General features: G+C 46.5%; 1 protein-coding gene across 4 annotated transcripts in view; it reads left to right on the top strand.

Annotated features, from left to right (window-relative positions):
- Positions 1-102: 102 nt before the first annotated feature.
- Positions 103-20,784, top strand: part of NRIP2 (nuclear receptor interacting protein 2) — a 24,204-nt gene continuing 3,522 nt past the window's right edge. Inside the window, exons 1-7 of one of the 4 annotated variants that reach the window (XM_063321960.1) lie at positions 103-235; positions 363-905; positions 5,895-6,071; positions 13,768-13,850; positions 14,316-14,443; positions 17,316-17,368; positions 18,201-19,346. In XM_063321960.1, coding sequence (XP_063178030.1) covers positions 675-905; positions 5,895-6,071; positions 13,768-13,850; positions 14,316-14,443; positions 17,316-17,368; positions 18,201-18,293 — 765 coding nt within the window. In that variant the 5' untranslated portion in view covers positions 103-235; positions 363-674 and the 3' untranslated portion in view covers positions 18,294-19,346. Of the gene's footprint in view, positions 236-267; positions 906-5,894; positions 6,072-13,767; positions 13,851-14,315; positions 14,444-17,315; positions 17,369-18,200; positions 19,347-20,784 lie in introns of those variants that run through there. The other 3 variants (XM_063321961.1, XM_063321959.1, XM_063321958.1) reach the window with 3 other exon arrangements.

Below are 20,784 nucleotides of genomic sequence, written 5' to 3'. Positions count from 1 at the left end.
ATGCTCTCTCCCATTTACCAAGGCACTGCATCATCTCCTAGACTGAATCGTGTTGTTGCCAGTATTTACAGCTTCACTGAGATGTGTCAGAGCCCCCCCAGCAGAGACACTGAACTGCACAGCCTGCCACGGAGAGATATACTGTCTCTTCAGCGTATTGGGGGGAACAGGCAGTGTACACACACACACACACACTCACACACACACGCGCGTGCGCGGGCACAGCCCGAGGGAGGTAAGTCCAGCCCCCATCAGCCGGGCCATCCTTCTGCTGCTGGATTTTTCCAGCTGGAGCATCTTGCAGGCTCTGCTGTAATTTATGGAAATTGGTTTCTGACGCGGGGCTTTTTCTGTTACAACAGGGACCCACTGACTGGAGGAGGCAGAGCTGCAGTCAGGGCAGGAGAAGAGAGTGAGAGGAAGAGGTGGGGAGCAGAGGGACACCGGCGGAGTGGAGAGGGCAGAGGGAGGAAAAGGCAGAGAAACACTTCAGAGATGGGTGAGTTATAACTAAGAGAGCAGGAGGAAAAGCAGAGAAAGGGAGACAAGGAGAGCTGTGGGGAAGGGAAAGTTGCTCAGAGACTGAGTCAGCCTCAAGAGGGCAAACACCAGGAGACGAGTGCTGGGACCACGCCAGCATATCAAGAAAGACCTGTTCTGTCTGAATCTTCACCATGAGCACAAGGAAGAGCTGCCCCCTGCCACTGGGGCAAGGAGACCGTGAGGAAAAGCAGAGCGAGGGTACTCCTGACCTGGAGCGACAGGAGTGTGAGGTGGAGCTGAGGAACAAAGCTATTCTTCAACAGAAGAGGCGCCTTAAACAGGCCACACAGTTTGTGCACAAGGACTCTGCTGACCTGCTGCCCCTGGATGGCTTGACAAGGCTCGGCACCTCCAAGGATCTGGTGAGTCCAATGGGACCTATCTGGGAGGGGGTCCTCCTAATAGACTTTATCCCAATTGGGAACTGCTGCCAGGCTTTGTGAAAGGGTCATAGGTTCAGCAAAGATGAAACTTCCCTTCAGCATCATCTAGGAACAGGTCGGGGGAGGGGAAAGAAGGAATTGCCCATTTTTTGTATTCATCTCCCCATGCATCCCCACAGGGACAAAACTCCTCCCAGAGGCAGGCAGACATGGACTGGAAGGACTCCCCAGGATCCAACTTTCCACTCACTCGGTACATAAATATGTTCATTTGACATGTATGTTTCCATGTGGGACATCTCTGAAAGCCCCCATGTATTCCTGCATGATCCAGCTCCAAAGCAGACTCCTTCCTGGACTCAGCAGGGAAGGAAGCCCAGTTCATGAAACTCCAAGGTTTGACCTTGCCAGCTTTTTGCATTATTTTCTGTCCCCCCGCTCTTTAGATTTCTGGAGGGACAAGAACAGGACAGGAATGCTAGCCAGGTGTGCAGGCAGCTGCAGCGGCCAGCACCTGGGGATAACACCTCTGAGGAGGACGCATGGGCATAAGGCCTGTGGGCATCTCCTTGAGGAGACGTGGAGCAGGAAGCATCAGGGAGGGGATCTGTTCCAGGAGCTTGGTCAGCCTGTGGTCTGGAGGGACTTCCCCAAGGCAGGGAGCAGTTTCCCACGGGATCTCTTGCTGGCTTAATGGCACACGTCCCCCTTGCTCTGGCAGTTTTGCTGTCTAACTTCTCTCCACTGTGGAGTTTAACTGCTCAAGGATGTGGAGGTCTAAAGAGGGAAAAGGCCCTAAAAGAGGGCCTGGGTCTGGGCAGTGATGTGGACACAACCACTTATTCCAGCTGTGCCAGTGGGTGTCATAGAAGATCATGCCCCTCCCTGCAGGCCCTGCTTCCCTCTGTATCCTCAGACCATCGCAGCAGCACCACGGATATTTGTGTATGTGTATTGCCTCCAGTCCCTTCCCGGCTCCCGTGGCAAGCCCCATGGCTTCCAGCAGTGAGGTGCTTCTGCGCACAGGGGCACACGTGTGCAGGACAGGCAGGGTCTCAGGCACCGGGCCTGAATGGAAGCCGTGCTGAAACCCTGCGCACAGTCGAGGGGTCAGTGCCACGCTCCCGTGCTGGCGCACCCTCCTGCTCCCACCACCCTCCCCGCAGCCGCCTTGTCTGCTGCTGAGAGTCCCTGGCTCAGCAGGGTCAAGGATGGCTCCTCAAAGTCACCCTGAGTGGTCACCTCCTGCTCTGCCAGCCTTTTGCAACCATACACACGGCTTTCAGCAGGGACTAGTCCTGAGCATCCCTCTGGCCCTGGCCACAGTCGCTGGCTGAAGTACAAGAGGGGAGCCACACAAGTGTCACGTTAGCAAGGAACAGGGGCCTCTCCTCCCTGCGGGGAAGGAAGTCTGGCCACACCGGAGCCTGGAGGGCCCTGTTCAGGCTGGCAGCACGGGCAGGCTAGCACTGGCCCTTCATGCCCCGCAGTGTTGCAGCTGAAAAATCTCCTCAGGAAGCAATAGCCAAACGTACCCCTGGGCTATTTCTTGTACAGCTTTCGGCAAGGAACGGGGAGGAGCCACTTCTGAGTCTTTTAGTACATGTTTGCTGAGCCCAGCCACAAAGGCAGATAGAAACATGTCTACCTGCTTTGCTTTGGAATTGACTCCTGTCACAGCATGTCCCAAAATGACAACTGCGGTGCCAGCCAGAGGCCCCTGTGAGAGTCCTGCACACCCAGACGCGTGGCAGTCTTTGCCTCCAGAGGTTGTCACCCTGAAGACCCAAATGCTTGCTCTAGTGAGACCCGCCTTGTCCAAATCGCTTGCCACGAGCAGTTCTCCTGGTCAAATTAACCATTCTAGGCTGGAGACTTCCACGCGTACAGAAGGCGTTCAGTCACTTAAAACTACTACATAGTTCATGTTTGGTCTGTAACAGAATTACTGAAACATTTTTACCATGGAGCTAGGGAGCAGTGGATAAAGCATAACATCTTTTCTGCCTTGGAAATTTTGCACTGGTGTTAGAAGGCACAAAACAAATTGTGGCACCTGAGCAAAATTTGCACATGCGGTGCCATACCTGGGGTCAATGCAGTAGCTGTGGTATTTCTGGTTTACCTTGGAGCAAGAGAAGAACCAGGCCTTAGATTTCCAAGAGCAATTCAGCAGCCCCTGCAACTTGGTGGGCCACTGTGATATCACTGTGATGCTTTGGGGGCTGCAAATTAGAGTCCAAGGTACACTTTCAGGCACTCCTCCAGCCCCATGAAAAGCTCCATCTATGTTTCCTGAATTGATCTGGCTCCTTCCTGGAGAACAGGAACACAGGGCTGAAAACAAAGCAGCAGCAGAAAGCGCTGGACAGGTTGATCTTGGAAAGAGTGCAAAACACCCCAGAGTCCTATAGCACTTACAGTGGGAGAAGAGTTTCATTAATTCCCCAACACTTGTCTCCACTGACAGTGCCGGAGATTCCAGCTGCGTCGGTCCCACATGTCCTAAAATTAGAGCAGGGCCCCATGTCATTTCAAAAAAACGACATGTTTTCTTATACAGTCAAAGTCAGGCTGATACTTTTTGCCACTCTCTTCTGTGTATTCTGGGTGTGCATTCAGCTTATGCAATGCATCCAGCAGTGTCTGGGATTTGATGCTCCCGTCACATTTCCAACAATGAGTAATTATACATTTCAGTAGAGACCTCACATTTCCAGCTTTATAGCAACTACGAGCATGACATTTTAGTGTTTGGGTTTTTTTAAATGGAAAAAAAAAAGTAGCTGCCTCTGCTAAAATATTCTGACAATACCAAGAAGGTCTGAATAGCTGGCTTCTCCCCTCCCAAAAATCAAGATGCCCAGCTCATACCCCTTCACTAATCATAGCAAAGCCTTGAGATTTGACACCGGAGAGCCTGAACCTGATGTGTTGTGCTGGTTACCAGCTATGAAGCTATGACCCTTCTAAGAGTTCTGAGAAGGCCTCCCTTCCAGCTGCTGGCCACAATTCCTTCAGGTCCTCCCTCACCACCCCCTTCATCTCATTGTTTCTTACCAGCCTAAGTGAGACAGCGGTCTCCACTTTTCTCACTGGTGAGACAGAAGACAGGGAGGGCCCTAGGCATCTGCTCTTGAATCAGATGCCGCCACAGTCCCAAAGCTCAGCTACTCCACCAGTGCTGCTCCATCAGTGCTTGGCCTCCTCCCAGCCTGAGTGACAAGGGGACAGAGGTGGCAGCTGCAAAGGGCCTGCTCTTTCTATGGGAAAGGTTGCAGGGAGGCAGAAAGGTCCTTCGCATGACAGATTGTGAGACGAAACAGGAAGGAGGATGGGAATTTGGAGACCTGCTGTAGGTTCCTTGCCCTTTTCCCATGGCCCAGATGTTAGCTAGCAGCCAAAACTGGCACTGTGCTCAGAGTATTTAGGGAGTGAAGTACAATGGCCAGCTGTCCTGTGGGCCTGCACCGTAGGCTGGGAAAAGATGAGGAACAGAGAGATATTTTTACCTCACTTCTTCAACTACTGAAGTGTCTGTCATGCAGCATGTGAATTATCTGACTCTTACCCCTTCAGTGATGGGGAAACAGAGGCATGAGGGACTCAGCACCTTGCAAAGAGCAATGCTGAGTGCAACCAAAGAGGCAATAACAGTTCTCCCACTCCAACCATTGGGCAAAACTGACATGTCAGCGTGCTTCGAGTTGCAATTTACAGGCTTCCTTGGCCTTAGCCCTCTGACCAAGCATAAAGCTGGTTCAAAGCCCCCTGTAGGGTTAATACAGCCCAACTCATTGGCAGGTCTGATCTAAATCGGATCGCATTGATAAGATCCTACATCAAACTGCTGTACCATCTAGAACCTGATTTATTAATTTTTTTTGGAGAAAGTTAAAAGCAACGGTTTATGCTGTAGCACATTAACCCGTTTAGATTCATTGCCTTTCTTCACACAGGCAGTTGTTACTGAGAATGCTATTCTCAGCTCTGAGCAGCTGTTCTCCTGGAGAAGGGCCACGGGGCCAAGTACGTGGAGGAAGGACAAAGCTACCTCCAGCAGGCTTACTTCACTGATGCTGCCCGTTGTTGATTCAGTAGCTTTGCAGGGACTGAGTGCACTGGATCAACATTGGGCAAATACTAGAGTATCAAGCTGATGACAATAGGGAGCTTTCCTTCCAAAGCAACACTTTCCTGTGTGTGTATGCAATGTTGGGACAAGAAGGTTTTCACAATTTCTCTTCTCTTTTGGTGCACTTCCCTGTCTTCCACCCAGAAGAAAGGAGATAGGAAGGAGATAGGAATACACGATACATGAGATATGACCAAGATACATGAGATAGATAGGAATAAAGTTCCTTCAGCCATTGATCTGGCTGATGGCACTCCCTTCTAGGTGTGAACAACACAGGGCTTCATAGATGCTCCTCCAACTAAGGGAGTCAAAATAGTATCACTTCTGATGGAGGGGAGCAGAGACACAGACTCCAGAAAACATTAGAAGCTAGTTTTAATTTCCTATGCAGGGGAAGCTTCCTGCTTCTCTACAAATAATTGCTTGTACACCTAAAATTTCTGGAGTCCTGCCTTCCTACCCACACATACATCACACACATACTGAATCCCACATCCCCTCGCACATTAGAAGGTGGATGTCAGCACACACCCGCCAGGTAGTATATTGCAGTTCCTGAACAGGTATGAGACTGCAGAGTGTATGTTTAGCTGAAGGAACAGATATATCCCAGAGACCTGCCTGTCACAGACAGCCCAACACTTTGTCATCACCTTAGTGGCTACAGAAAAAATCTTGGGATTTAAAGAAAGTTTTTTGGGATAAGCCTGTCTTTCATCAGAATCATCAGTTGGGTCAAATATTTGCAGTCTGCTTCCCTGGGCTAGCAAATGTCCTTGTCCTTAGCTCCACACTTAGCTGGGATTTCTCTTTCTTTGTGATGGACACAGCAGCCACATAGCGTGGTTCAGCGGCGCCTCTTGGAAGGCAATCTGAACAAGCTGCGGGGCGAGACCAGGGTTCAGTCTGCATGGGTTCGATCTCCGCTGGCAAAAGACCAGGATGAAAAGATGGAAAGGGGAGAGGACAGGAGAAAAGAGTCTTCGCCCCTGCTAATACAGTGCCAGGTAAGGCAACAACACAGTGCTGTTGATTTTACAGTGATGGCGAGTGCACAATGAGTTCCAGCTGCCCCACTCCCAAGGGCCATGCTAATTTATTAATTGCAAAGCCAGCTGGAGCCAGAGAGAGCAGATTTCCCGCATGTGATATGGTTCTTCCAACAGAGAGAGCAAAGTCTTTCTGCCACATGCATTCTAGTTGTCCGTATTTGAAGATAAATTACCTTAATCACATCTCCTTCCTTTGGAGGCCAGCTTTCCTATGATGTGCAGTATTGCATAACTGCAAAGAGTGCAACTGGGGGGAGTGAGTGAGTGGCTGTGTGGTTCTAGCTGCTAGCTGGGCTTAAACCACAAAAAAGAGGAAACTCAATGATAAAGAGTGGGGTTTTTTTGCCAGGTATTTACATTGAACAAGGATAGGCATGCATAGGTATCATATCCCAGGGCAGTAGCTAATTCAGTGTCAGACTCCAATACTTGTTCCCCTTTTACGTTTCTAATGTACCCCAGCTTTTACATACATTACATTTTCCCTCATGAAGGAGGGTTAATGAACATCACAGTCAACGAAATAGGTCTAATGCTGCACTTAACTCACTCTGAACTCAGTAGCTTCTGCATTTATCAATTTTTCTGCCCTTCTTAAGAGCCAGTCACTGTTTGCCATACTTAATCTTTTTACATTGAAGGAAAGGAAGCTTTCCACCCTTTCTTTTTAGTCTTGCTGCTTTTCATGTTCTCATTTGTGAACTTCAAAAAGCCTCGCCTGTAAGTAACAGATCTACAGCAGGAAATAGCACTCAGAGTGCCAGTTCATTTTAATCAGTCTCACTTTTCTGCCTGGCAAGAGCATGGAGCAGATCCTCCTGGAAACTCTGCTAAGGCACATGGAAAATAAGGAGGTGATCAGTGACAGCCAACATGGCTTCACCAAAGGCAAGTTATGCCTGACAAATCTGGTGACCTTCTATGACAGGGTTACAGCATTGGTGGATAAGGGGAGAGCAACAGACCTCATCTACCTGGACTTGTGCAAAGCGTTTGACAGTGTCCTGCACAACATCCTGGTCTCTAAATTGGAGAGACGAGGATTTGACAGATGGACCACCGGGTGGATAAGGAACTGGCTGGATTGCCACACTGAAAGGGTTGTGGTCAACAGCTCAAAGATACAACAGCACGTCTGAATGTGGGAGAAGACAGCAAGATACAAAGGGGTTCACAGATCCACCCCTCCTCACTGGTCCATTTCCAGATTAACATAATCCAACATGAAGCAAAAAGTCTTATTTTTAAATGATACCACCTCAAATTCCTGCTGAAATCGGAATTCGCCTTGTTTTCATATCATAAACAGAAATTAAAAAGTGTTACAATAGGAATACGAATGACAAATTTATTATATATGTGTTTATTTGGTCTTTCCTCACCATTTTAAGAGTATCAGACTAATGACAATGATGAGATAACTCACAAATTATTTAATAGATGTTCATATATGCAATTAAAGCGTCATTTTTATGCAGTTTCTTTTAATTTCTGTAAAAAAGGCGCACTACGTGTATTGCCAGTTCTTTCAGAATGGACATATGATTTTTCAATAAAACACTGCAATTTTGGAATTACAAACTATGTTGTAAAGCATACATATGGATAGACAGAGTTAACACTCTTGTTTTCATTACAACTCTTCTGTGTACCTGAATATATTATACTTAAAAATGTCAAAACATTTATCTTCTAAGCACTTGGTAATAATTACCATTGAATCAGTCAAATACAAACTCCCGGTATAACACAACTCCAAGAATAACGAAATACCCTCATATTAAACATAAAAAATAGGGCAAGAAAGCAATCCACCAGTCTGAAAATGGTGGATTCCCATTCTGTCCGAGGTCCACACAAGAGAAAGGACTCTGAAGAGCTGAAGAGGGTTCAGCAGAAAGCTGAACAAATCGACAACGGACTGTAAAATGCACCTATTAGCAAGATTTAAATGCACCCTACAGTTTATTCAAGAGAAAATTAACCAATGCACTCCACTGTATTCCATGGATTTGAGGACACAAGGGACTATTGATGAGAGAGACGACAACAGAATCCAGTCATACATAAATCAGACTGCAAATAAACTTTTTATTTAACAATGTGTCTAATTAACCACTGAGATACCACTGGATAAGGGGAGAGCAACAGACATCATCCACCTGGATTTGTGCAAAGCGTTTGACACTGTCCCGTATGACATCCTGGTCTCTAAATCGGAGAGAGAGAGATTAAGTGGATGGATCACTTGGTGGATAAGGAACTGGCTGGAGGGCTGCACTCAAAGGGTTGCAGTCAATGGCTCAATGTCCAAGTGGAAACCAGTAATGAGTGGCGTTCCTGAGGGGTTGGTATTGGGATCAACGCTGTTTAACATCTTTGTTGGCAACATGGACAGTGGGATTGAGTGCACCCTCAGAAAGTTTGCTGATGACACCAAGCTGTGTGGTGCGGTCAACACGCTGGAGGGAAGGGATGCCATCCAGAGGGACCTGGACAGGCTTGAGAGGTGGGCCCATGTAACATGATGAAGTTCAACCAGGCCATGTGAAAGGTCCTGCTCCTGGGTCACGGCAATCCCAAGCACAAATACAGGCTGGGCAGAGAATGGATTGAGAACAGCCCTGAGGAGAAGGACTTGGGGGTCTTGGTTGATGAGAAGCTCAGTATGAGCCAGCAATGTGCACTCGTAGCCCAGAAGGCCAACTGTATCCTGGGCTGCATCAAAAGAAGCATGGCCAGCACGTCGAGGGAGGTGATCCTGTCTCTCTACTCCGCTCTGGTGAGACCCCGCCTGGGGAACTGCATCCAGCTCTGGAGTCGTCAGTACAGGAAAGACATGGACCTGTTGGAGCGAGTCCAGAGGAGGGCCACAAAGATGATCCGAGGGCTGGAGCACCTCTCCTATGAAGACAAGCTGAGAGAGTTGGGGTTGTTCAGCCTGGAGAAGAGAAGGCTCCAGGGAGACCTTATAGCAGCCTTCCAGCGCCTAAAGGGGGCCTACAGGAAAGATGGGGAGGGACTGTTTGTGAGGGCATGTAGTGATAGGACGAGGGGTAATGGCTTCAAATTGGAAGAAGGTAGATTTAGATTAGATATTAGGAAGAAATTTTTTGCCATGAGGGTGGTGATGCACTGGAACAGGTTGTCCAGGGAAATTGTGGATTTGTTCAAGGCCAGGCTGGATGGGGCTTTGAGTAACCTGGTCTAGTGGGAGGTGTCCCTGCCCATGGTAAGGGGTTGGAACTAGATAATCTTTAGGGTCCCTTCCAACCTAAACCATTCTATGATTCTGTGATTCAGGCAATAAGTGTTTTCACTCTAACAGGTCATGGTTGTCCTGTGTTGTCCTGTGTTTAAGGCCTTTTTAAATTTCAGAGATCACAGAGAGTTCCAGTCTATAATAGTTGTAATGCAGAGTCACTCATCTTCCTATTCACTTAGGTGGATTGCTCACATGTACTTGAGCAGAATTGCGCCTTTTTGTGGCAGTTTTTGCAAAGCACTTTGGAACACTTGGTGTGACTGGCACCTGCATCGTAAAATTGAGCTGTTACTTTTTGTGGTGGGGCTTGTCTCTTGTTGACTTGGAAATAGATGCTGAAAGATTCCACTGCTGTTCAAAGCTGCTTTTCCTCTGTGCCAAAGCAACTTGGTATTAATCATCTTTGGTTGAAGCAGCTTCTTGACTTTGTAACTGACATTATTTCAGAAAACAAAGCTCTTTATAAATGGTGATCCTTGCTGATTACCCTCCCCTCTTTCTCTTTCGTGGAAATCCCCATAATTGACTTTTAGATGAAGACTAATGGTGACTGGTAGTAACAGATGAAAGTTCTGAGGCGGAGATGAGAGTGGGTAATGATGTGATGAAAAGTCCTCTTACTCCAAGGTTTGCAGTGCTCATCTGCTGCCTGCGTACTCCTTACCTAGTCTGCATTGTATCTGTGGTGTGCTGGACCAAGGACTCTCCTTAGGCTCCTGGTGAGTTCTCTGGGCAAGTAGTTAGCAGTATAATTGGAAGGTGGACAGCTTTTGTGAGGCTACTGGAACTGAAGGAGACGAAATGTTGTTTTTGACAGAATAATCACTGTCCTGTTATATCCTAGCAAGTTTCTAACTTGCAACTTTCCCAGCCTGCTAGGAAACAAAACTCAAGAATCTGCCTAATGATACAGTTTAGGTTTATTATCACAACAACCCCTAACAGCTCACGCATCTCAGGTCTGTCTGCTCCCAAAGTGATTCCTTCTCAATTGCTATCCGTACTGGAGGTCTTCCCTTTCTGAAGAGCTGATACAATGTATTTTCTGTAGCTGGGCAATGAACAGTTGGCCTCTGAGAGCCGCAGGCACGGTTGACTCTTTCCCAGTAGACTCCATGTCTGTTAATGAGGAAGAGCTGATTCAGCTGGACAGTTGGCAGGGTGCAGTCTCGGCAGATGTGGTAGCATACCTGACCTGACACTCGTGGCTAATATACCTGCTTAGACAGTGAGGAGGCACAGGGAAGCCTCTTCTATGATGCACAGTAGAGAGGATGAGGAGGGAGATGTTTAACATATATCTGCATTTTGTGCTTTATCTTTCCTCATGCCTTGTGGCCTTGCATATTCTGGCCACAATCCTTACAGGCAGGGCTGATGTGTTAGTGAGAACCAGACAGCACAGACATTACAGAGCAATAAAAGCAGAAAGGGATGCATTTTGTCATAGAATCACAGAATGGTTTGCGTTGGAAGGGATCTTAAAGATCATCTAGCTTCAATCCTGCTGCCATGGGCAGGGATAAGTGACTGTCCTCTGGGTTTGGTCAGTTTCCAGACTGTTTTCGCTCTAGAAGCCTGGACTTTGTAATACCAGCTTTTGCCACAAGCAGCTGTTGTTATCAAGTAAGGTGGGATCTCTCCAGTTGGCCTTGGCGACCTCTATCAGTAAGGCACTACTCCCAGTCCTGAATGTTTAAACTTGACATGCCAGGCAGCATGGAGCCACGGCGGCAATGTGTCTCCTTGAACTAGCAGAAGTATTGCCAAAGTTGGGAGCTTCTAAATAGAGTGCTTTGCAGCTCTTCCCCTTCTAGGCTCTAGCATGCTCTCCCACTTAAAGCAGATTTATGCCAAGAGGCAGGAGGCATGCACGAACAAAGGGCAAGAGAATGGGCATGCATTCTGGGAATAGGCAGCAGCTCGGCTGGATCTCCTGCCAGCTCTGTCATGTGTGATCTGTATTACCATGGGATGGCAGTTCAAGATGCCCTGCAACGAAACGAGACTGCTCATCTGCCAACGAGCTGGGGGAATATTCCTGTACAAATATGCAAAGAACTGCAGAGAAAGCTTCTGGAGGTTGGTTTCTCTGTGCTCTGGCTCTGTTTCATGAATCTTCCGGCTGGTATCAGGTTAGTTAAGTTTTGTGTTCTCCCAACCTGTGGCTTTGTAGTTCTGTGGCAATTTCCATACCGTGTGCCAAAGAGCAGCCTTGGACTGAATTGGCTTTCCTGAAGTATTTAGATTATATGCCTCACTTGGGTGCTGTAAGAAGTCACAAGTGTTTGCAGTAATACGGGAACCCATATTAACTGGACAGAATTCTTTATGGATAAGACATGTTTTTTTTACATTAAAGAAGAAAAAGTATAATAACCAAATTAGGAGCTGTTGAAAATAGGCATCTGTGCACATTTTCTGTGTAGATACTGCTGGAGTGCTGCTCTCCGTGTTCCTGGATGGGGCCACACATGGTGAATGCTCATCCTTCTAAAACCACTGATGTTACTTAAATGTACATCATATATATGTATATGAGTCTTACATGATTCTTGGTAAACTCTGTAAAATAAAATAGGTTGAGATGTCTAGCTCCAGTGGTCTTGCAGTACCTGAGAATTTCTCAACTAAATGGCCATTCTAGCAATATGGTGTATCTAAATGTTCGGAATGATGAAATCCTCTACACTATTGTACTGCAGATGCAGTTCAGACCAGAGGAAGAGGTCCAAGACAAAACAGACTTGAAGTTTCCAGCATGTGCTCTCTGAGTTTGCCTTGAGTGCAATTAGCACTCAAGATACTGTTGGTGTTGTGTCTGTTTGCAGCATTCCAGTATTTCTCACAGGAGGTGTTTGCTCCTTTATATTAACTCACAATTAGCACATTTTTGAAAATGAAATCTTGGAAGTACTGGATGTAGCTCTCTGTGATGATTAACCCTTGTAATAATCATAAACAGATTTAGTTAAGAAGCAGAAAATTATTTTCCTTGACCCTGTCAGTGCTGCACTGAGTCCCTGATGGTCATGCTGATCTGCTTAAGGTGTTCAAAGCATTTAAGCTCATCAGAAATGAGCATAAGGGTAGAGGAGCTGTAGGAGGGCTGTTTCTGCTTCTGAGCGTCTCATGGCACTGAGTGCCATAATGGATGGAAGAGAAGGAATAACAGGAAAAATACAAATCATAGCAGAAGGAAAACGAGCCTCCCAAGACAGAAACTTTGTGGTTGGTTTTTTGGGGTTTTTTTTGGGTGTTGGCGCAAGACAAAGCCTTGAAGAACTAGGCTGTCAAGAATGGGTACGATTAGGCACTATAGGTAGGTGCAAGCAATATTTTGTAGACGGCAGTTACTCCGTCTTTTCCAGTTCTTTTACTAACAGCTGCTCCTCCTTTTCTTTTCTGAACATAACTCTTACTGGTGTCCTTGACAACCCTATTTTTTCAGATCTCTACCATATATGAAACCTGCTGTTACTTCAAGACCTCTGGCCCACCATTAAGGACCCGTGCGCAGAAGGGACAGAAAAGAGATGGCAACCACATCTCCTGTTCCCTTTCAAGTACAAAGGGGTGAAGAAATGAAGTAGGCAAGGCACTGGGGATTGTTCCAGTAAGATCATGCAGAGGACTGCAGGGCATCCAGCTTCTTCCTTGCTAGATGACACCAGCTTGAATATTGTAGTTGTCGTGTTCATGTCATATTTCCTTAAAGAGCTGTCTGGGAACTTAATGTAAGCCCCACACAAAATAGGGGGGCTTACAAAAAACCCTCTTGATTACGTTGTTTCTTGGATTCAAGAGTGACTTGGATGTGTCAGTTATCTTGGGAACTGCCTTAAATTCAAGCTCTTCTCAGGGTTGCTTCTCCTGGGTGCTCCGGTTTCTCCCACAGACTTCTCCCTCTGGAAGCTGTTCAACTGAGAATAGAAATATAGTCATGGAACATTGTTCCCTGTGACATCAGAAGAAATGGACAGAGAAAAACTACAAAGGCTGTACCTCATGCTTATATTCCTTTAGAAGCTTTTGTCATATCAATTATTGCTCTTCTAATAACGTCCATGTGGGTTTTCTGAACAAATTCACTAGTTTTGCAACTTTGACTGGAATGCTGCCAAGTTAAAGTCACTAATAACAGATAGGTGTCTGTGCAATCAAATACAAATTAAAGAAGAAAAATTCAAAAAGGAAGCCTTTGGCAAAGCACTGGGGAGACCACCATTGTCTTGGATGGGTCTCCTGCCTTATGACTACTGCCCAAAACACCACATCTTTGGTGGTGTTGCTAAGGAAGGTCTAAGGGATTGTCACGCTGTAGGATGAGGGAGTGGGTATGCCAATTTTTAGCCCACGGTAACTATCTGTTGTTGTTTTTTCTAGTGCCAAGGTCAGGTATTGAAAGCAACTGTTAACACTGGCTGTCTACCAAATCTCATCTCCAAGAGCTGTTTAAACCATCTGGGGTAAGTCTTTGCACAGTAGAAAAGGAGCGGTGGCTAAAAGAAAACCTATGACAAGAACATAGGCACTCTTGATTCACAGCCCCAAGGATAATTACTAACAGCTTTGCATGTGCACATGGCTGTTTAGGAGAAGATGCAGAGGGTGGCCTACAGGGCAAGGCATCAGGAGCACTGGCAAAGTTGTGTGCACACCCCACACCAGAAGGCAGAGCTGTGTCATTCTGTCTGTGTGTATTGCAGGGCAAAGCTGCCTAGCTGATGGTTAGCCCCAGCGGTGAGGAACCCAAATGGACAGAACCTTATGGTTTTGCTTGTGAAATCTGCCTCCAGACATGCTATATGAAAGAGATTCCTCCTCTTCTGGGCCTGTTCCCAATGAGATCAAGAAGTACTGTCATCAGTGAGAAGTCCTGTTTTTCTTCCTCTTCCTCCACTTGAGGCAATAACACCTCTTGTGTCTCACAGGCTGGAAGAAATGTCTGCCATGGACTGTGGAGACCTCTCTCTTCCCATCCCCAGCGTTGTTGGCCGAGTAGAACACATGGAGTTGCAATTTGGCCAGGAGACAGTGCTGTGTTCAGCACTGGTTGTAGGTGAGAGTGCCAGCCCTTCCTCTCCCTCAGTTTTCCTGTGTCCCTCTTGCACTGCCAAGACCATTTAAAAGGATCTCTGGGAAAAGCGTAATGTGGTGGGAGGCTGGTGATGCGGTCACCTCCACTGCTGGCCAAGATCATTATGCATTGTGAATACCCTCAATGTAACCAAAGGCAAAGGGCATAGGAAGAGTACAGAAAAGACAAAAGGCATTGAACGTGGGGAGAAATGAGGTGGTTTTTGGTCTTAAGATAGGATGTGGAAAATTCTCATTTCCTTCTAAAATGGACCTTTCTTAAAATTATCCAGACTGCTTGATTAGTCCTCTGGTGCTCTATGTTCTCCTATTGAATGGGCACTTGTGTCTCTGACTGGATGGAAGTTATCAGAGAAACTGACAGAGGGTACAGCTTATTTCCCAGTGTTTCTCTGTGTACTTATCTGCCTCTGCTGCAGGAAGCACACTGAAAGAACCTGGTAGCCCCAGAGTGCTGAGTGTCCCTCTGTGTTCTGAGGCAGGACCCTTTGAAGGAAGGAGCCATAGGAGACAAGGTCAAGTGAGCAGGCACTGGAGCAAACCAAGAAAACAGCAGAAAGGCTGCATGTTCTGCATTTACATCAAGCTGTGCATATGCTGAAAACAACTTAGTCATCTTTTTTCCCCCTGTTCTTTCTCCCTATTAATCTTCCAGCTTTATCCTCTCGCCTTTATCTGTCTCCTCATCTTTGATGATTACTATTCATCTTCCAAGGCCTCCCTTGTTCCCTCTTTCATGTTCATTCTTCCCACTTTCCCAGTCATCTAGAAAGACCTTCCTCCCTTTCCACACTCCAGCTCACTCTTCTTCCCTGGTTTCTTCTCTGCTTGTTCTTGCCTTTCATGGAGAGACTGTATTAGTAACAGCATAGGTGAATTTAGCCCAGTAGCACCTATCCATTTTGCTGGGATGTAAAAATGGCCGCCTGAAGGAGCAGAACTGCTACATCTGTGCCCTACATCTCCCTCTGCGTACAGTGCTCTTGCATGTGTGGTTATCAATAAATTGTAAAATACAGCCACTGGTTACAGGGCAAGCAGGCAGCCAGGAGACATGGGGAATGTTAATGATGTTACTGGTGGCTGCCAAATCCTCCAGGACCTGGGGACTCCTCCTTCCCTGCCACTGAAATCCAGGTGGATGACTCTAAGACCCAGGAGGTCGCTCTCGCCCAGTCCAATGCATGTTCTTAGTGGCAGGTTCAGACAGTAGCAAGGCTGAACATATATTCAGAGAGCTCATACAGAGAGGACACAGACAAGGCCAGCCACACAGACTGCCTCGCATAGAGCGGTGCCTTTACCAGCACTTACATAAACACCAGCACAGATAGCCCAGTCCTGATCCTCCTCTCTGTCTGACCAGGACTGAAGTTCACTAGCAGAAGTTTATACATCCTCAGTCTCTAGATTCACAAGCACGCTTGTATTCACAGAGCCTTCAAATAACAGCACAGCTTCTAGGCCTGTCTTATATCCATGTCTGGACCCTGAGCCCCTTACCTAGACACTGACACAGACCTTGAGTCTTTCCAGACGCAGGTTTCCTCCTACTCACTGGCTAGACCAGATTGAAGTTTGCTAGCTAATTATGTATACAAACCCACAAGCATATAGGATTAAATTCACTGGGGAAATAGAAACTCACCCAAGTTTTTCTAGTGGCATTTAGACCTCTCACACACCTGCCTTGTCCTCTTCGGTTGCTGGCGTATAAACTTAAGGCCCCTGTGACCCTGGTCAGAGCTGGTACCCAGAGCTCTCCTCCATGCTCATCTCTCCAGTTGCTGGCACCTAGACCTGCAAGCTCTGTGACCCATACTCCTTCTCCAGTTACTGAAACTAAGAGCTTGCAGCACACATTGCAGCCCCTCCAGCTGCTGACACCGAGGCGTATGGGCCTTACGGCCTGTGCTCCCTTCCCCAGTTACTGGCATGCAGACGTCTCTTGCACACTGGTGTCCCTAGTTGCTGGCACCTGTGAGCTACATCCCCTTCTCCAGTTGTTGACACAAACCTATGAGCCCTATGGCCTGTGGTCCCTTCAGTTAACTGGCACCTCTCTCACATGCCAGTCCTTTCAGTTGTGGACATCTAGAGCTATTTGCCCTTTAACCCATGGTGTCTTCGACGCTTGCCGACACTTAAGACTTGCAGCAGTCACACGTAGGATAGAGAGGTTACACAGAAAAAAAATTACTTAATGAAATTATTTAATAAGAAGATTGGATAGATTGCAGCCATCATGTGCAGGGTTTGGACAGAAAAGTGAACTGACCAACAGCCTGCCTGCATGTGACTGGCCCCCTTATCTCCCCTCCCATCCATTTTTCCATGCTTGTTCTCCACCCTGCTGCTGGCTTTCTCCTGCCTTTGGTCCTTCCCCTACACAGCCCACAGTAAGTTTTATATGTTCCCAGAAGCCTCTCCTGGTATCTCACAGTGAGTTTCAAACAATACCAGAAACCTCCTCAATTATCTGAAAATAATAGTGGTTCCCTCCTCTTATCAGCTACAAAATTCATTTTGACCCTCTTCAGGGCTGTGTCTAAGTAGCTCCTTTAACGGCTCATCGCTCAGTGACAGAAGAGCACTGGTCTTTCTTACTGTCACTGTTATCACCTGCTTGTTAATGTTTGTGTGTTTAATTCAGCACTTTCCCTTTTATTTACTTTATACTGAAGAGACCACAAACGTAAAACTTTATGAACCAGATACTCTCGTACTCCACATCATTTTACGGGAGCGACACACTTTTTTTAGAGGTGCAGTATATATAGTGTGTGTATATATATCTCTCCCTATATATCTATCAGTCTGTTCTCTCTTCTCAGATGATGAAATGCTGGAGTTTTGCATTGGTCTCCAGACTCTATTGTCTCTCAAGGTAAGGAATAGCTCCTCTCAATAAGTTCTCCAAGATTCGGTTGCTGGAAGCATCAAATGCTTACTGCCAAGTCTTACAGGGTGCCACTTGCAATGCTTGTTGCACATCTGCCTGACTGGCTGCAGTATGCTCTGAGCCACTGATTCCTTTCCAGTCCTTCTTAAAGGCTTTAAGAAAGGAATCACCCCATAGGATACTATCACATCTACCAGTCTTTGTATTCCTGACCATGCTAGTTGCAAACAGGAAGAGAAAACTGAAGAGGATACTAGAAAAGGCAAGGCACACCGTGCCATGAGTTGTATCTGTGCTGACTTTTGAAGGCAGATGTGAACAAGCTCTGCCCTTGCTTTGAGCCAAATGAGGCTGTATGATCACATTCAGTGTCCAACTCTAGCTGGACACAGGTGGGAAGAGTCCTCTCCTTTTGTCAGCTCAGCTCAGGGTTAGTGCTCTGCTGAGCCTGGCTCCTGGATGGCTCAGAATATGGCTGCAGCAAGCTTGCCCCTGCCTATGGAATATTTGTAGCCACAAGTCAGACTCCTACAGCAGGAAAAGCATTGGGCTGAATGCCTGAATGATGCGAGGACATGACCTCAGAGGGAGTGGTAGGAGGAAGGGAGGGGAACTGCCCTGTGAAGGGTTTGAAGAAGAATCCATTGAAGGGAATAGGGGCAAGGAGGCAGCATGGGGGACAGGGAGGGGAACTGCAAGGTCTCTACAAACCCAAAGTGGGGTTGCTTGATGGTTATACAGGTTTTCCCCAGTCATAGACATCATGAGATCTGCTGTCTGAAATGTCCAGCAAGTAACTGGTTCTCCCCTTCTTTAGTGTTGCATCGACTTGGAGGAAGGAGTCCTGAGATTTAAAGCACTGAGTCAAGAGCTGCCTTTTCTACATGCTTCTGAAGAGCCTGGTCAGTGACTGGCTGCATTCCCCATGTCTGGGGCTGAGGAGACTTGCTGCTATGAGACAGATGAGGGTGAGACTCACATGCCCCTAACCTTGTTGAGTTCTAGGCTGAGGCATTCACTGGGGAGTGAGAAAAAGGCAAACGGGTGCTGGAAGCTACTGTTGCCGGGAGTGCCTCATCTTGAGAGATATCCCTCCTTTCAGTGGACCCTCTTGCGTGTCCCCATGTCCCAAGTGGCCATTTTGTTCTTCTGTCTGTCCCTCGTCACTCCAATTTCTGCTTCTGTACTAAAATCACTCTACCCTTTAAATGACTTATTTTTACAATACCCTCCGTTCATGAGACAAGAGAGTCTCCGTGAACAATCTCCATGCATTCTGTGGACAGAAGGACAGAGCTTTCTCCAAAAGCCTCCAAAGATTGCCATGAAAGTTTCCCTTCTCTTTGCCTCAATGTGAGTGGACTCCACTCCCCTTTCTTTGTGGGAAGGGCTCTGTGGCCAGTTCCCTCATCTGTACTCTGGGAAGCTAGATTTTGTTACTTTTTGCTGGCTCAGACAAGAACAGAAGTATTTTCTTGGAAAAACCCCGCAGCAAGAACACTTTCAGAGTTCTTAATTCTAAGAAACATTTGCAGAAATGCTGAGCATAGATGCCTGGAGTACAGAGGACAGAGTACAGGGGCTTGGGCTTTGCCACTGCATCCTTGGCTACTAAGCTATATTATATGAATGGCAATGCTTATCATCTCTTGGTGTTACACGTAGTAACCAGACTTGCACACACTGCTCTTCTGACCAGGCCTCTACTCTCTGCACTCCAGCTGCTAGAGCTACGTTCCTATCACCTCTGCTGCAACATCAGAGATACTGCCACCCAGTTTAAAAGCTGCAATGAATTACAGCACCTAGAGTCTTCTGCTCTGTCAGCTCCTTTCTTTCAACTGGAAATCTAGTGAATGGACACAGACACATCATCAGCCTCAAGTCCCGGCATCTCACAGCCCATCAACTTTGCTACTCCTGCATGAAACAAGAACTACACTTCCTTGCAGTATCAGCTCAGGTCAGAGAACTGTGAACTCATCTGGGATAACCAGGGTGATTAAGTTACTTAACTGTTGGGGTTTTTAAATTTTTTTTTAATTTAAATTTTTTTAATTTTTTAACAGAGCATAGCTGTATGATAGATATATGGTCTATTATTAACTCGCTCTAGGAAAGATGCACCAGATCAGGTCTTGTTCCATGCCTTGTGACTACTAATTCACTATCCAAAGTCTGCATGATGTCCCTTTGTCCATCCTTAGAATGTCACGACATCCCCATTTTGCTGGTCTTCCTGGATTAAACACCACTGTCTCTCTTCCCTTTTTATCAAACTGCTCATTGTTTCTGTTGTGCTCCTCAAAGAACTTGTGTATGCATTTTTGCTTTTTTTTCTGTTAGTTCTTTCCTAAATCAGGTGCTGTATTCTGTAGTCTAACGCATGCTGAGGACAGCAGAGTTACAGCCCAGCTGCTATGATTTGTGATGCACTTACCAGTGTTAATTGGTGTGACTAGCATCTGCTCCTCCTATGACCCACATCAGGCTAGTGACTTTTATTCTTAGTCATCGTATCTTGCAGCTTCTGATCTGTTCCTTGTCTTCTTTACCATTCTTCTACTTGTGCATCTGATTACATCTGGCTGCAGGAACTGCTTTCCATTTATCTCCTGAACGCCACCAACAGCTCACTCATTTATGTTAGAACCCATGAATACTCAATGAGCCTGTCTTCCAAAGTACCAGTAAGTCCTCCTAAATTCGTATCACTTGCATGGCTAACTGGATTCTCAAACCCAGGGGATTTAAGTGACAGTTCCAACTTGTACTAAACCATCATCCTGTGTCAGCTGGAATCTACATAGTACCTGCTGAAAAATCTTGTTTGCGACAGATGAAATGCCTGTTCCTATGTGCAGCAACTCACCCAGCTTCCAACTCATGTTGCCATCTAAAAATAGTATGTGGAACGATGGCAAATAATCAGCCGAAGCTGACAGATACCATGTCCATTACACCTCTTATTATTCATTAAGATTTATGATCTATTTAAAAAAAACCCCTCAAACCCTAACACTAAACATCAAAGTTAAATTCAGCCTTAACCCAAACCCTAAACCCTAACCCTGACACTAAATCTAACCCTCAAAACTAACCCTAAATCCTAATCCTGAACTCAACCCCTAAATGAAAACCCTAATCCCTAAAACCTTAATGCTAACCCTAACCCCTAATCCTAAACTGTAGTCCCTAAATCTAAGTCCTAACCCTAAACATAACCCCCTAAATCTAACCCCTAATCCTTTGACCACTTAACCCTAACACAAAACTGTAAACCAAATCCTAAACATAATGCTAACTATAAATCCTAACCCCAAAACCAAACCCTAATCTCCAACCTTAACCCCAAACTCTAACCCCTAACCCAAACTCTATCCCTAAACATAACCCTAACA

This window comes from Chroicocephalus ridibundus, unplaced genomic scaffold (assembly GCF_963924245.1).
Source record: "Chroicocephalus ridibundus unplaced genomic scaffold, bChrRid1.1 SCAFFOLD_37, whole genome shotgun sequence".
In the NCBI taxonomy this organism is placed as follows: Eukaryota; Metazoa; Chordata; class Aves; order Charadriiformes; family Laridae; genus Chroicocephalus; species Chroicocephalus ridibundus.
Note: the sequence above shows the minus strand (reverse complement) of the source record. Positions and strands in the feature narration are given on the sequence as shown.